This window comes from Delphinus delphis, chromosome 8, assembly GCF_949987515.2.
Source record: "Delphinus delphis chromosome 8, mDelDel1.2, whole genome shotgun sequence".
NCBI lineage: Eukaryota > Metazoa > Chordata > Mammalia > Artiodactyla > Delphinidae > Delphinus > Delphinus delphis.
This window is the reverse complement of record NC_082690.1, coordinates 68438672-68451260: the sequence shown is the minus strand read 5'-3', so window position 1 is coordinate 68451260 and position 12589 is coordinate 68438672. Positions and strand designations below refer to the sequence as shown.

Below are 12589 nucleotides of genomic sequence, written 5' to 3'. Positions count from 1 at the left end.
GACACCTTTTAATTGTAAAATTAGTGCCTTTTTTCCATTCATTCTAATATAAAACGAAGGAGACACGTAAATGAAATGGAAGTTTACATGAGGTAAGAAAAAAAAAAACCATGTGTTTTTTGCTAGGTTGCATATGTAACTATTTGGCATACGTGTGTGTGTGTGTGTGTGTGTGTGTGTGTGTGTGTGTGTGATTTGTAAGTATCTCTGAATACCGAATAAATGCCAGCATGTGACACTGTTTACATTTTGAGTAGACAAATATTTCCTTTTAACATTGGCACTAGACTTTACATCTGTACGAAAAAAAATACTTGAACTCCATAGGCTTTTATGTATTATTAGAAGCATAGGGAAGATTGTTGATCGGAGCTCCTAAGAGTATGACTCAACACTGATAATACTTTATATTTTTACCTAAACTGTAAAGGAACACAGTTAAAAGGTAGAAGTAGATGTTTGAAATTTTTCTTCAACTGATAGGCTACATTTTTCTTAAAACAAATGCAAAAGATTTTTTGTGTGTTTGTGATCCATATTGATCTGAAAAGTATAGCTTTCCCCTTTTGTAAAAATTTCAAGTATTTGAGAAAATTGCATGACATTTGATTCCTGAAAGACTCTCTTCTTCTTTTTTTCCCAAATCAGTGAAGGCTTCTTTTCATGTCAGTTGACGAAAGCATATCTTTGGGGATGAAAATTAATATTCATGGGAACTGTCAAGAACAGTTGGCATTCTTTTGGAAACTTTGAAATAAAAAAGCTTTGTTGTTTATAGGTTTCTGTGTTATAACAAAAGAGGGAACTATTTAAATTGGGAAATTGTTGAATAGAAAACTTAGATCAGCCATATTTACTTTAGGAATGGTGGCATCATTGAATTCAGAGGTTCAAATTCCTTTAATCACAATTTTAAAATTTTCTTGGGAGTTATGCATTCAGCTTTTCATTTTGAAGGACCTGTTTTGCAAATTGCCTCTTTTCTAAATAGTTATTGTTAAAGGGCCAACAATATGACTTGAAAAAATATAAATTCATTTGTATTTTCTTTTTGTAAAAATTAAGAGCTTGTTACATATTTATTTAGAATTTTCATTCTCTTCTTAACTTGGTCATTTCTCCCTACCCCAGCATTTGATTGCTTGTTTTTCAGTTCTGGAATGCAAGTATAAGAATCTTGTGCAAAATTTGTTACATTTATAGTTAAGATTGTGAAAAGTAACCTAATCTGCATACCCTTATTTTACTTTTTTCTAGTTTAGATTACTATATGTGCTTCTTTATAGAATAACTTTGCCTTGAAGACAGTAGTTTTAAGGAAAAGGCACAGATAGCATAGTTTTCCCTCCCTCCCCTCCCCTCCCCTCCTTTCCCCCTCCTCTCCCCCTCCCCTCCCCTCCCCTCCCCCTGCCCTCCCCTCCCCTCTCCTCCCCTCCTCCCCTCCTCCCCTCCTCCCACTCCCCTCCTCCCCCTCTCTCCCTCCATCCCTCCCTTCCTTCCTTCCTTTCTTTTTCTGGTTAAAATTAGTATAAGAATTTCTCCTAGATTGATGGTTTTTTTTCATCCCCTGAGGTGAAGGGACTGGAAAGTTTTTTAGCTTCTGAATTTTATTAATTTATTTTGTTTTCTTATAGGGAATCTTTACTACTGTTTCCTCACACAAAAACATATTTTAATATTCCTTCATTTATTACATTTGCCTGAATAAACTTCTGATAAACATTCTTGAACTAATTTAATGACATAATTTAATGCTTAAATTATAATTCCTTTTTACTTTTGTACATGAAAACAATTTTCCCTTTTGAAGGAATATCTTAGTGATATATTTCTCAATTATTTGCTACCATAGGATGTTTGGATCTGGCAGAGAACATAACTTTACACGTCCCAATGAGAAGGGAGAGTATGAGGTGGCAGAGGGGATTGGCTCTACTGTGTTTCGAGCTATTCTGGTGAGTGCTCTTTCTTATGTGTATTGATTGAATCAGTTGACCCCTTCTTGTTAGGTACTTGGATTGGAAGCAGAGTTCTATTTGGATATCTCTATGGAAGTATCCAGGGCATTTTTAAAAAAAATACAATTTATCTTTTTTTGCTGTGTAAATATAATATGATATAAATAAATTAATTTTATAACCTTCATAAAGATAAGATAGGGGATAATTCATCTCTTAAGTCTGCACAGGCAATTCTTTCAAGAGTTTAGTGGTAACATTTCTATAGTCACATTACTCCACCCTCCTTAATTCTATTAAATACAGTAAGTTGATAATTTTTTACTACCAGAGAATAAATGTGGCTACTGGAATTCTAATATTTTATTGCATATAACTAACAATGGACACTTACGAACATTTAAAAGTCATCTCTAAAATGTATTTCTTACTATCTTTGTTTTAAAACTTAAAAAAAAATTTAACTTTTTATTTTGAGAAATATTTGAATTAATACTACAAGTCCCTATTGTAATTTTAAATCAGTGATAAAGGTTTGATTTACAGTGTGTGACAGTTTATGCCACAGTCTGAAAATATGGTTTCCTTAAATAGTTTTGTGGGAAGAGGAGAGGGAGGATCCTGAGGTACAAGACAGGAAAAGTAGTTGATAATGATCAGTACTAACAAGTACTTTGAAAAGTACCAGAAGATGTCTTGCTTCCATTCATGTAGCAACTTCAAAAATAATGTTGCTGTGGCTCTGAACCTCAAGAAGCTTGAGGCAGATCTTAATTTTGGGGGAAGTGCCTTTTCAGCTTCCCATACTTCCATTTGACCCCCAATAGAGTTGATAAGTTTACTCCATGACTCAGCTATGCAGTAACTTATCTGTAGTTCTCGGCCAGCCCCTAACAGCATTTTAAGTAGATTTTGGAAATAATTACTATTATTGTTCGTAATAATGTGGGCAACACCAAAGAACAGTATTTGGAAGAAGAATATCTAATTATGTGTTCTGTTTGCATGTATTTGAATACTTGGATATGATTTTGAAGTTCTTTACTAAAAACCTTAAATTTTGCTCAATTCTCTAGGTAATATTTAAGGTAACTTAAAATATATCATTTAACTTCCTTAAAAAAGTTTTTAAAAATGCATGGTAGTTATGTAGACAAATAATTTGTAAGGGGGAGAATACATATACATTAGCATGATATAGTAGAGAGAAGAGATGCATAATTAATGAGGAGACCTGGGTGCTAATCTTACCTCTGCTGTTAAATAATTTTATAATAACTGGGTGAGTCAGTGAACCCATTTGGACATAAATTTTTCTTGTTGGTAAAATGAAAAAGTGGTTAGGTGAACGGAGGTCCCACCTAACTTTAAAGTTCCACAATTCCTCAGAGTACCACGATTTTTGAAAATTCTACCAGCCCAAGCTTAATAATAAGTTTTGCCTACCTCGTGCACTAGATGTTTTATGCATTCTTTACTTTTTTTTTTTTAGGATTACTATAAAACAGGAATAATCCGTTGTCCTGATGGCATATCTATTCCTGAACTGAGAGAAGCTTGTGACTATCTTTGTATCTCTTTTGAATATAGTACTATTAAATGTAGAGATCTCAGTAAGTATGATGTTTTGTGTGTGAGTGTTTGTAGAGTTAAAATATATTGGAATGAAATGCCTGAAATAATGCTGTTTACCTAGACTTCAAGTATTTGTTTAATTGAATTCTAGAACACTAATACCATGAAGATTATTTGTGAAAGTCCACAGAAATCTTTGTAGGCTCTTGGTGTAATTTTCCAAAACTTTCTTTCAACTTTAATAATTTTTTTGTTTATAGACTCTCCCAGATTTCCTCTTCAACTGTCTCCTCTATCATTTGTTGCCAGTCTTCATCTCCCAGCTTGGGAGCCCTGGCTTTGGCCAAGTGTGGTATTTGCCTTCACTCCTCAGATCACATCAACCAAAAATTTATAATTTTTTTGTACTTGCCATGTAATATAACATCCTAAGCCACTTTGAAAGATATAAATAATTCTCAAAAAGAGTATTTGTCATTAAAGATTTTAGATTGAATACCAAGTACTTAGCCCTCATTTATACAAAGGGTTAAATAACTTTATCCAAGAACTTCAAACATAGTCTCAGAGCAGGGTCTAGACCTTTGGAAATCTTAACTCTGTGATTGATATTTTCTGTCACTCCCTTCCTTAGCACCCCTCCCTTTTACTGTTACATCATGCCTAAGAAAAAAGGTGATTATACACAGAAAAGTCAAAATGTATATGAGAATTATCAAATTTTGACTTGTGTATTAAGTGGTTGGAAAAGTTCAGAAGAAGCATATGTCACTGTGGGCTAGTGGGATTGGGGAAGAGTTCAGAGGAGACAGGTAGTAAAGAGCGAATAGGAGTGATTTAGCAAGAATGGAGTAGGAAGGTTACTCATTTGGGGATTACAGATGTAAGTGATAGACTTTGGAAATAACCTAGTTGGTGCAGAGACTATATTGGGACTGGAAGGGGATGGGAATAAATAGGGGGGCCAGATTATGGAAGGTCTTTAAACTAATATTCTTACATTTTATCCTATATAATGTGGGAAGCCATTTTAAAAGTTTGCTACCTGTGATTATAGATATGTGTTAGTCCCAGATATATGGTTATCTTTACTTCATTACCTAAACTCAACACTAGTTTAGCAGAGTGGGGTCATACCTTCTCAACATTGATGTGTTAGAAATTGTGAATGGAAAATTTTATTTAAATTTGTAAGGCAACTACTATATATTTAAATGTAGCGAACCTTCATGCTTAATTATGATTTAACTTCTTGCAAATGAGTGGCCTTATTAGGTCTGTTCCTAAGTACCATTTTCTTTTTGCCAGACATTTAAAGTCTCCATAGGGACAAAGGATTGGATGGTCCACCTTTGAGTCCATTTCTATATAAATGATACTTAAAAGTTTAAAGTCAAGTAGCTGGACAGCTGAAGCGTACAGCTGTAAACTTGAACAAAGTTTTCACATCTTAAAAAATGTTTTTTTGAAATCATGAGCATTAATTATTCTAATTTATAATTCTTTGACTTCAAGTTTTGTGTTTTTTTATTCATGGGACCATTTTAATTTAACTTTATATGATTAAATGTTGAATTTTGGTGACTGTCAGATTAAAAAAACACAAGATTCCTTATAGATGAATGGATTTTAGTTCTGTAATCCTTTGGACATAGTTTACCTTGTCATCACTGTTAAGTATCATTTATTTGTTATGGAATTAAAGGTAAGAATATTTATGTGTAATAGAAAGAAAATATGTATAATATGGTTTTTCTAAACTTCTGGCCTTTAAATAATACTTGTGTTTCTAGATTACTTGTAATATGTATTACTGGAAATTTAGAGATTCTCATAGACTTTATTGCAACAAAGCTATATAGAATTTGAAGAGATAGAAATGGTCTTGTAAAATATAAAAGGATACTGTAGGTGTAGACTTGAGTCCAAAAATGAATTTTTTCCTGCAAATATGTGCTTTTACTGAATATTGTAATGGCACTTTACACCAAAATGTCTTTTTGTCTCTTACTTAAAATTACAAAAGTACTAAATGTATATTGAATAGAGCATCCTGGATTTCTTGGGCAAGTTACTTAAAACCTTGTTTCTTAGTTGCCTCATCTTTAAAATGGGAGACAGTAATATTACTTACTTCACAAGGTTGTTGTGTAGATTATTAAATGGATAGTGCTTGACACATAGTGTTAAATAAGGGTTTGCTTTAAAAAAATAGTAGCAAAATTAAGAAATAAAGGTAAAGTAAAATAAAAAATATTAAAGGATCATATTGTACATTGCTATTTTATATTTCCACATGAAAATATATTGTGAATAACTGTATTAGAAAATATGCTTTAATAACAGCTTGTTTAATGGTTTACATAGTTATCACTCATTTTCTGCATTTTTATTGAATACTCACTTTATACTAAATATTAGGTGTGTAAAAAGCAACAAGAAAAGACAAGACCCCTGTCCTTATCATGCTTGCAGTATAGTGGGAAAAACAGATAAGTAAATTATATTGTGTTAGAGGAAGAATAGGGTACTAAATGAGCATGTAGGAGCTGTACCTAACTTCGGTGTGCGGGCTTGAGGAAGCTTTCTGGAGGAGAGGGAAGAGGAAGCGTGTTTAGGCAGAAGGAATGCTATGTTTAGTGGCAAGAAGATTAGTACAGTGAGGAAATGACTTGTTAATCTTCTGTCATAGAGCTTACCATATAGTGAAGGAACTTCGGTTGGTAGCTCCCCAACTAGACTATAATTTCTTCACTGTTTATATTCTTTTACCAGATAAGCACTGTAATCCAGAAGAGGTTTTGAGAACCAGGGCTGGACTCACAAATGAAGGCCTGGGGCTAAGAGAAATGAAAATATAGTGTCCAGGGTGAAAGTGGTATGGAAAATGAAATTTAAAGTTTGCAAAAGGACCAGTTCAGAAGGCCCAGGAAGAAAGGCACCATCCACATGGGAGATAGGGGGATTGTAAACAAATATCAAAAAACTGAAGTTACATTTAGTTTGAGAAGGGAGATAAGAGGCAGAGACTACGTTTGGAGTCACAGAAATATAGAGACACTGAAACGACAGAGACACTTCTATGTTTTCTCTTTGTCTCCTCTCTCTTTCTTCCCCCCCTTCTCTCTCTCTCTCCCTCCCCCCCCGCCCCCCTCTCTCTTTTTCTCCCCCACCCCAGTCTTGCTCTATTTTTCAGTTTATAGCATTAAATCAGTTTGAATTTGAGGACAGGGACTATATCTTTTCAACTTTGTGTCCGTAGTGCCAGGCACATAGTAAGGATTCAATAAACATTTGTTGAAAGAATAAACTCTTTTTATCCCTTCATGCATTGTTTAGGACACTGTTCCACTTACTGTCATCTTCTCTAGTATCATTAGTCTTTCCCTCTTTGTATAGAGTAATCCTCAGGCTCAAACATACTCAAATCTGACCTGTGTCTGTTGTAGACATTCAGAAAACTATATCATTTGAAAACTTTTGAGCTTTTCATTGATTCTTTGAAGTTAACTTTTTGCAAGAATTAACACGTCTATTATGCTGACTCCTGCTCCAACTGCTATGTCTTTCCATTTATTCACTTTTCTTTTTTGTCTTCTTCTGCAATGGTCTTATTAAGTTTATTCTTTGGTATTTTGTATTTTGGTATTTGGTATTTGGTATTTTGTTACTGTTGTGTGTAGAATATGTTCAGATTTTCTAACTGCTAACGTATGAGAAAATTATTGAATTTTGCATATTTATGTTTAGCCACCTAACCAAACTCTGTTTTATTTCTAATGGTTTTTCAGTTGTTTCTTTTATATTCTTGGTAGATAATTGACCCTGTTGTAAGTTAAACTTTTTATATCTTTTTGTCTTACTGAATTGACTATAATATTTTGAACAACATTAAATTTAGTGGTAATTCTGGTACCCTTGTCTTTAAAGGCATTTCCTTTAGGTTTCACTGTTAAGTCACTCTTTCTTCAAGACTGCCTCTTCGACATCCATCTTTTAGGTCTTCTGCTTTTTTTCCTCTCACTTGCTCCCTGATCCTTCATACGTTGAACGTGGTCCTTCCCAACTGTTCTGTCTTCAGCTACCTTCTCTCTCACAGAATCTATACAATTAATCTAAGTGATGCCATTCATCACTGTGGCTTTAGATATTACATATACACCATAGATTTCCAGCTGTTTTTTTTTAATGTATTATTTATTTTTGGCTGCATTGGGTCTTTGTTGCTGTGCACGGGCTTTCTCTAGTTGTGGCAAGCAGGGGCTACTCTTCGTTGCGGTGCGTGGGCTTCTCGTTGCGGCTGGCTTCTCTTGTTGCGGAGCACGGGCTCTAGGCGCCCGGGCTTCAGTAGTTGTGGCTCGTGGGCTCTAGAGCGCAGGCTCAGTAGCTGTGGCGTACGGGCTTAGTTGCTCTGCAGTGTGTGGGATCTTCCCAGACCAGGGCTCGAACCTGTGTCCCCTGCATTGGTAGGCAGATTATTATTATTATTATTATTTTTGCGGTACGCGGGCCTTTCACTGTTGTGGCCTCTCCCGTTGCGGAGCACAGGCTCCGGACGCGCAGGCTCAGCGGCCATGGTTCACGGGCCCAGCCGCTCTGCGGCACGCGGGATCTTCCCGGACCGGGGCACGAACCCGTGTCCCCTGCATCGGTAGGCGGACTCTCAACCACTGCGCCACCAGGGAAGTCCCTCCAGCTATTTATCTCTAATTCCTACCTGCCAGTTACGTATTTCTAGTTTACTATTTAACTTGTATAATTTTTTTCTTCTTAATCAGGCTTTTAATGAGTTCCATGCATATAGTACATATAGTGATGAACAAGACAGACATTGTCCCTGCATTTATGGAGTTTACAGTCTAGTGGGGAAGACAGGCATTCAACAAGTAATGAAAAGCTGTGAAAATTCAGTGACGAAATGAGATGCTGTGACAGGTGTATGGTAAAGGGGCTATGGAGGATGATTATCTGAGTCAGTGACATTAAAGCTGAGACCTAGGGCTTCCCTGGTGGCGCAGTGGTTGAGAGTCGGCCTGCCAATGCAGGGGACACGGGTTCGTGTCCCAGTCTGGGAAGATCCCACATGCCGCAGAGCGGCTGGGCCTGTGAGCCATGGCCGCTGAGCCTGCGCGTCCAGAGCCTGTGCTCCGCAATGGGAGAGGCCACAACAGTGAAAGGCCCGCGTACCGCAAAAATAAAATAAAATAAAATAAAAAATGCTGAGACCTAAGGGAATGGAAAAGAGAGTGTGAAGCTCTCCAGGCAGCAGAAATGGTATTTGCAGAGGCTCTCAAGTTGGAAGGAATATGTCATGCTTAAGGCACTGAAAGAAGGGAAACATGGCTACAGTGGAGGAGGTAGAGCATGAGTGGTGAGATATAAGGCCAGAGAAGTAGGGAGAAAACAAAACTTATTAACTAAATAAATGTTTATTAACTGTACATTCTCTACCAAGCCCTGTGCTAAGTTCTGGGGATGCAGCAGGAACAAACCAGGCAAAACTTCCTGTTCTAATGGAACTTACACTCTTTTGGGGGAGACAGACAATAGACAAGGTAAACAAGTAACATATGAACAAATAACATGGTATGTTAGATAGTGATATGTGCTGAGGAGGGAGAAAAAAGTAAGGAAGGGACAAAGAGTAATATGAGAGGCTTTCATTGCAGAGGAAAATTGAAGTAAATTCCAAACAGAGGTTAACAGTGAGAGCAAATGTTGAAGCAGTTTGCCTGGCATGTTTGAGAGCAGCAGAGGCTAGTATAGTTGGAGTGGAGTGAGTGAGGGTGTCAGTAGTCGGAGATGAGGTCCAGGGGAGCGAGGTCGTGTAGGGCCTTTATCTTTTGGCTTTTACTCTGAATGAGATAAGCCATTGGAGGGTTTTGAACAGAGAAGTGATATGATCTGTAAGGCTGCCATGTTTCACCATTTCATGGACTCGCTGTTTGCACAGAATTCAATGTAGACTCATGCAGTGCTGTATTCCTGATCTGACGTATGCTTTAAAAGAATCACTGTTGGCTATTGAGTTGGAAATGGACTGGAAGGGGAATTAAGATACAAAGAGGTGATTAGGAAGCTATTACCATAATTCAAGTAAGAGATGATGGTGGCTTAAATCAGGGTGGAAACAGTGAGAAGTGATCAGATTCTGGATATATTGGATGGTAGAGTTGTAAGCATTTGCTTGCTGATTGAATATGAGGTGGGAAAGAGAGAAAAGGACTTTACCTGGAAGTGTGGAGTTGCCATTAATTGAGATGGGGGGAGACTTCATGGGGAGCAGAAATTTAAAAGCTTGATTTTGGACATGTTAAATTTGAAATACCTATTAGACATTCAAGTAGAAATGCTGAGTAGGGCATTGGGTATACATGTCTAAAGAGAGAAGTGTGGGCTGTTTATATGCGGGAGTCATCACTATATGGATAGTATTTAAAGGACTGTGCACACTGATCTGGAACCTCCTTTTACACATAACAGGCTTAAGGACCAAGTTGAGGATTTGGGACTTTTATTCTAAGGATAGTACAAGCCATAAAAGGTTTAAACTAGAGACACCTATTTAGATTTGTTTGTCTGCGGTGAGGGAGATGAATTACACAGGGGCAGAGGCAACTGATGGGTTCTACAGTAGTTTGGGTTAGAGTTACTGATGACTTGGACTGCGGGGGGCAGGGGTGCAGTGGGGCTGGACTGTGTTTTGGTTGTAACTCTTGTTCTGTCACAGACCATTCCAAACTTGGTAGCATAAAGTGTGATTATTCTTATTTTGTGGGCCAAGAATTCAGGCAGGGTACAACAGAGATAGCTTATGTCTGCTTCACAATGTTTGCGGCCTCATCTTGTGAAGAATTGAAAGGATGAGGTGACTGAAAAGGATGAAGGCTTCTTCACTCACATGTCTGCACCTGAAGTGGGACAACTCAAAGGCTGCGTTCAGTGAAGACTGTCAGACAGAGTAGCTCCACGTGACCTCTTCATGCGGCTTGGGCTTCTCCAGGCCTGGAGACTGGGTTCAGAGAGGAAGCATCTGTAGAGCAAGCATTCCCAAGACCAAGGCAGAACCACAAGTCATTTTCCCCTCACCTCTGCTGTGCTCCCCTGGTTACAAGCAAGTCAGTACAACCAGCCTAAATTGAAGGAGAGAGGAATTGGACTTCTCTTGCTGGGAGGAGATATCAAAGTCACATTGCAGAAAAGCATGTGGCATAAGAGATTTTGCAGCTATCTTTGGAAAATAGCATCTTCCAGAGAGGAAATGACACAATTCAAGATGTATTTAAGAGGTGGACTTGTTAGGTCTTGGGGAATGATTGAATTAAGAGATGAAAAAGGAATCAAATATTCATTCATTTATTCTACAAATATTTAAGAGCCTGTTATATGATTAGCACTCTTCTGTGATGATTCTGAGAACTTGAGTGGATGGTGGTGCCATTTACTGATTTCGAAAACACTGCAGAGAGATAGAGACAGAAATGATTAAGTTCAATTTGGAGTATATTGAGTTTGAGGTGCCGGTGAGGGGGCATCCGAGTGGAGATTTCCAGGAGGCAGTTGAGTATAATGCATCTAGAATATAGAAGGCAGAATTAGTAGAATAAATTTGAGAATTGTCAGCATAAGGTGAGAGAAAAAAAAACGTAGAACTTCCCTGAGAAATAACAATACTTAATGACAGGCTGGAGGAGAAAAAGTTGACAAAGGTGACTGAAGAAGAACAGCCAGAGAGGAGAAAGAAAACCAGGGACGGTAGTATCAGACCTTAGGGATGAGAGTATTTTAAGGAGGGAGTGGTCCCTGTAAGGCATTCCATCAAGAGGTCAGATAAGATCATGATTAAAAGTTGTTGATTGTCAGGCAGAAGACCTAGATAGACATTTCTTCAAAGAAGACATACAGATGGCCAGTGGGCACATGAACCGATGCTCGTCATTGCTAATTATTAGAGAAATGCAGATCAAAACTAGAGGTACCACCTCACACCTGTCAGAATGGCCATCATTAAAAAGTCTACAGATAACAAATCCTGGAGAGGGTGTGGAGAAAAGGGAACCCTCTTACACTGTTCGTGAGAATGTAAATTGGTGCACTCACTATGGAAAACAGTATGGAGGTTCCTCAAAAAAAAAAACAGAGTTGCCATATGATCCAGCAATCCCACTCCTGGGCATATGCCCAGACAAAACTAATTTGAAAAGTTACATGCACCCCTATTTCATAGCAGCACTATTTACAATAGCCAAGACATGGAAACTACCTAAATGTTGTCTATCAACAGATGAATGGACAAAGAAGATGTGGTGTGCGTGTGTGTGTATGTATGTGTGCGTGCACGCACACACACACACACACACACACACATACACACACTGGAATGTTACTCAGCCATAAAAAAGAATGAAATAATGCCATTTGCAGCGATATGGATGGACCTAGAGATTATCATAGTAAGTGAAGTAAGTCAGAAAGAGAAAGACTAATACTGTATGATATCACTTATTTGTGGAATCTAAAATATGACACAAATGAACATATCTACAAAACAGAAACAGACTCACAGACATAGAGAACAGACTTGTGGTTGCCAAGGGAGAGGGGCATGGGGGAGGGGAGGATTGGGAGTTTGGGACTAGCAGATACAAACTATTATATATAGAATGGATAAACAAAAATGTCCTGTATAACACAGGGAACTATATTCAATATCCTATGATAAACTATAATGGAAAAGAATATGAAAAAGAATATATGTAAAACTGAATCACTTTGCAGAAATTAACAACATTGTAAATCAACTATACTTCAGTAAAAGTTTTTTAAAAAGATGTTCATTGTCTTGAACAATCTAGAGGTCATTTGGAGACTGTATGTCAAGGGCTCTTTTGAGTAGTGAGTGTGGAAGTCAGATTGGAATTGGTTCAGAAGTTAGGGGAAAGAGAATGTGTTTATATATATATATAGGAGTTTGACTATAAAGGGAATTTTAAAAATCACAATAGAAGTAGCCAGCCTAGAGAGAGACATGGCTAAATCATAATATTATAATTATT

General features: G+C 37.2%; 1 protein-coding gene across 10 annotated transcripts in view; it reads left to right on the top strand.

The window, feature by feature from the left end:
* BTBD10 (BTB domain containing 10) overlaps positions 1-12589 on the top strand; it is a 71875-nt gene that overhangs the window by 51143 nt on the left and 8143 nt on the right. For all 10 annotated transcript variants that reach the window (XM_060018532.1, XM_060018534.1, XM_060018535.1 and 7 more), the window contains 2 exons: positions 1853-1955; positions 3451-3571. In XM_060018532.1, the coding sequence (XP_059874515.1) occupies positions 1853-1955; positions 3451-3571 (224 nt within the window). The remainder of the gene's footprint in view (positions 1-1852; positions 1956-3450; positions 3572-12589) is intronic.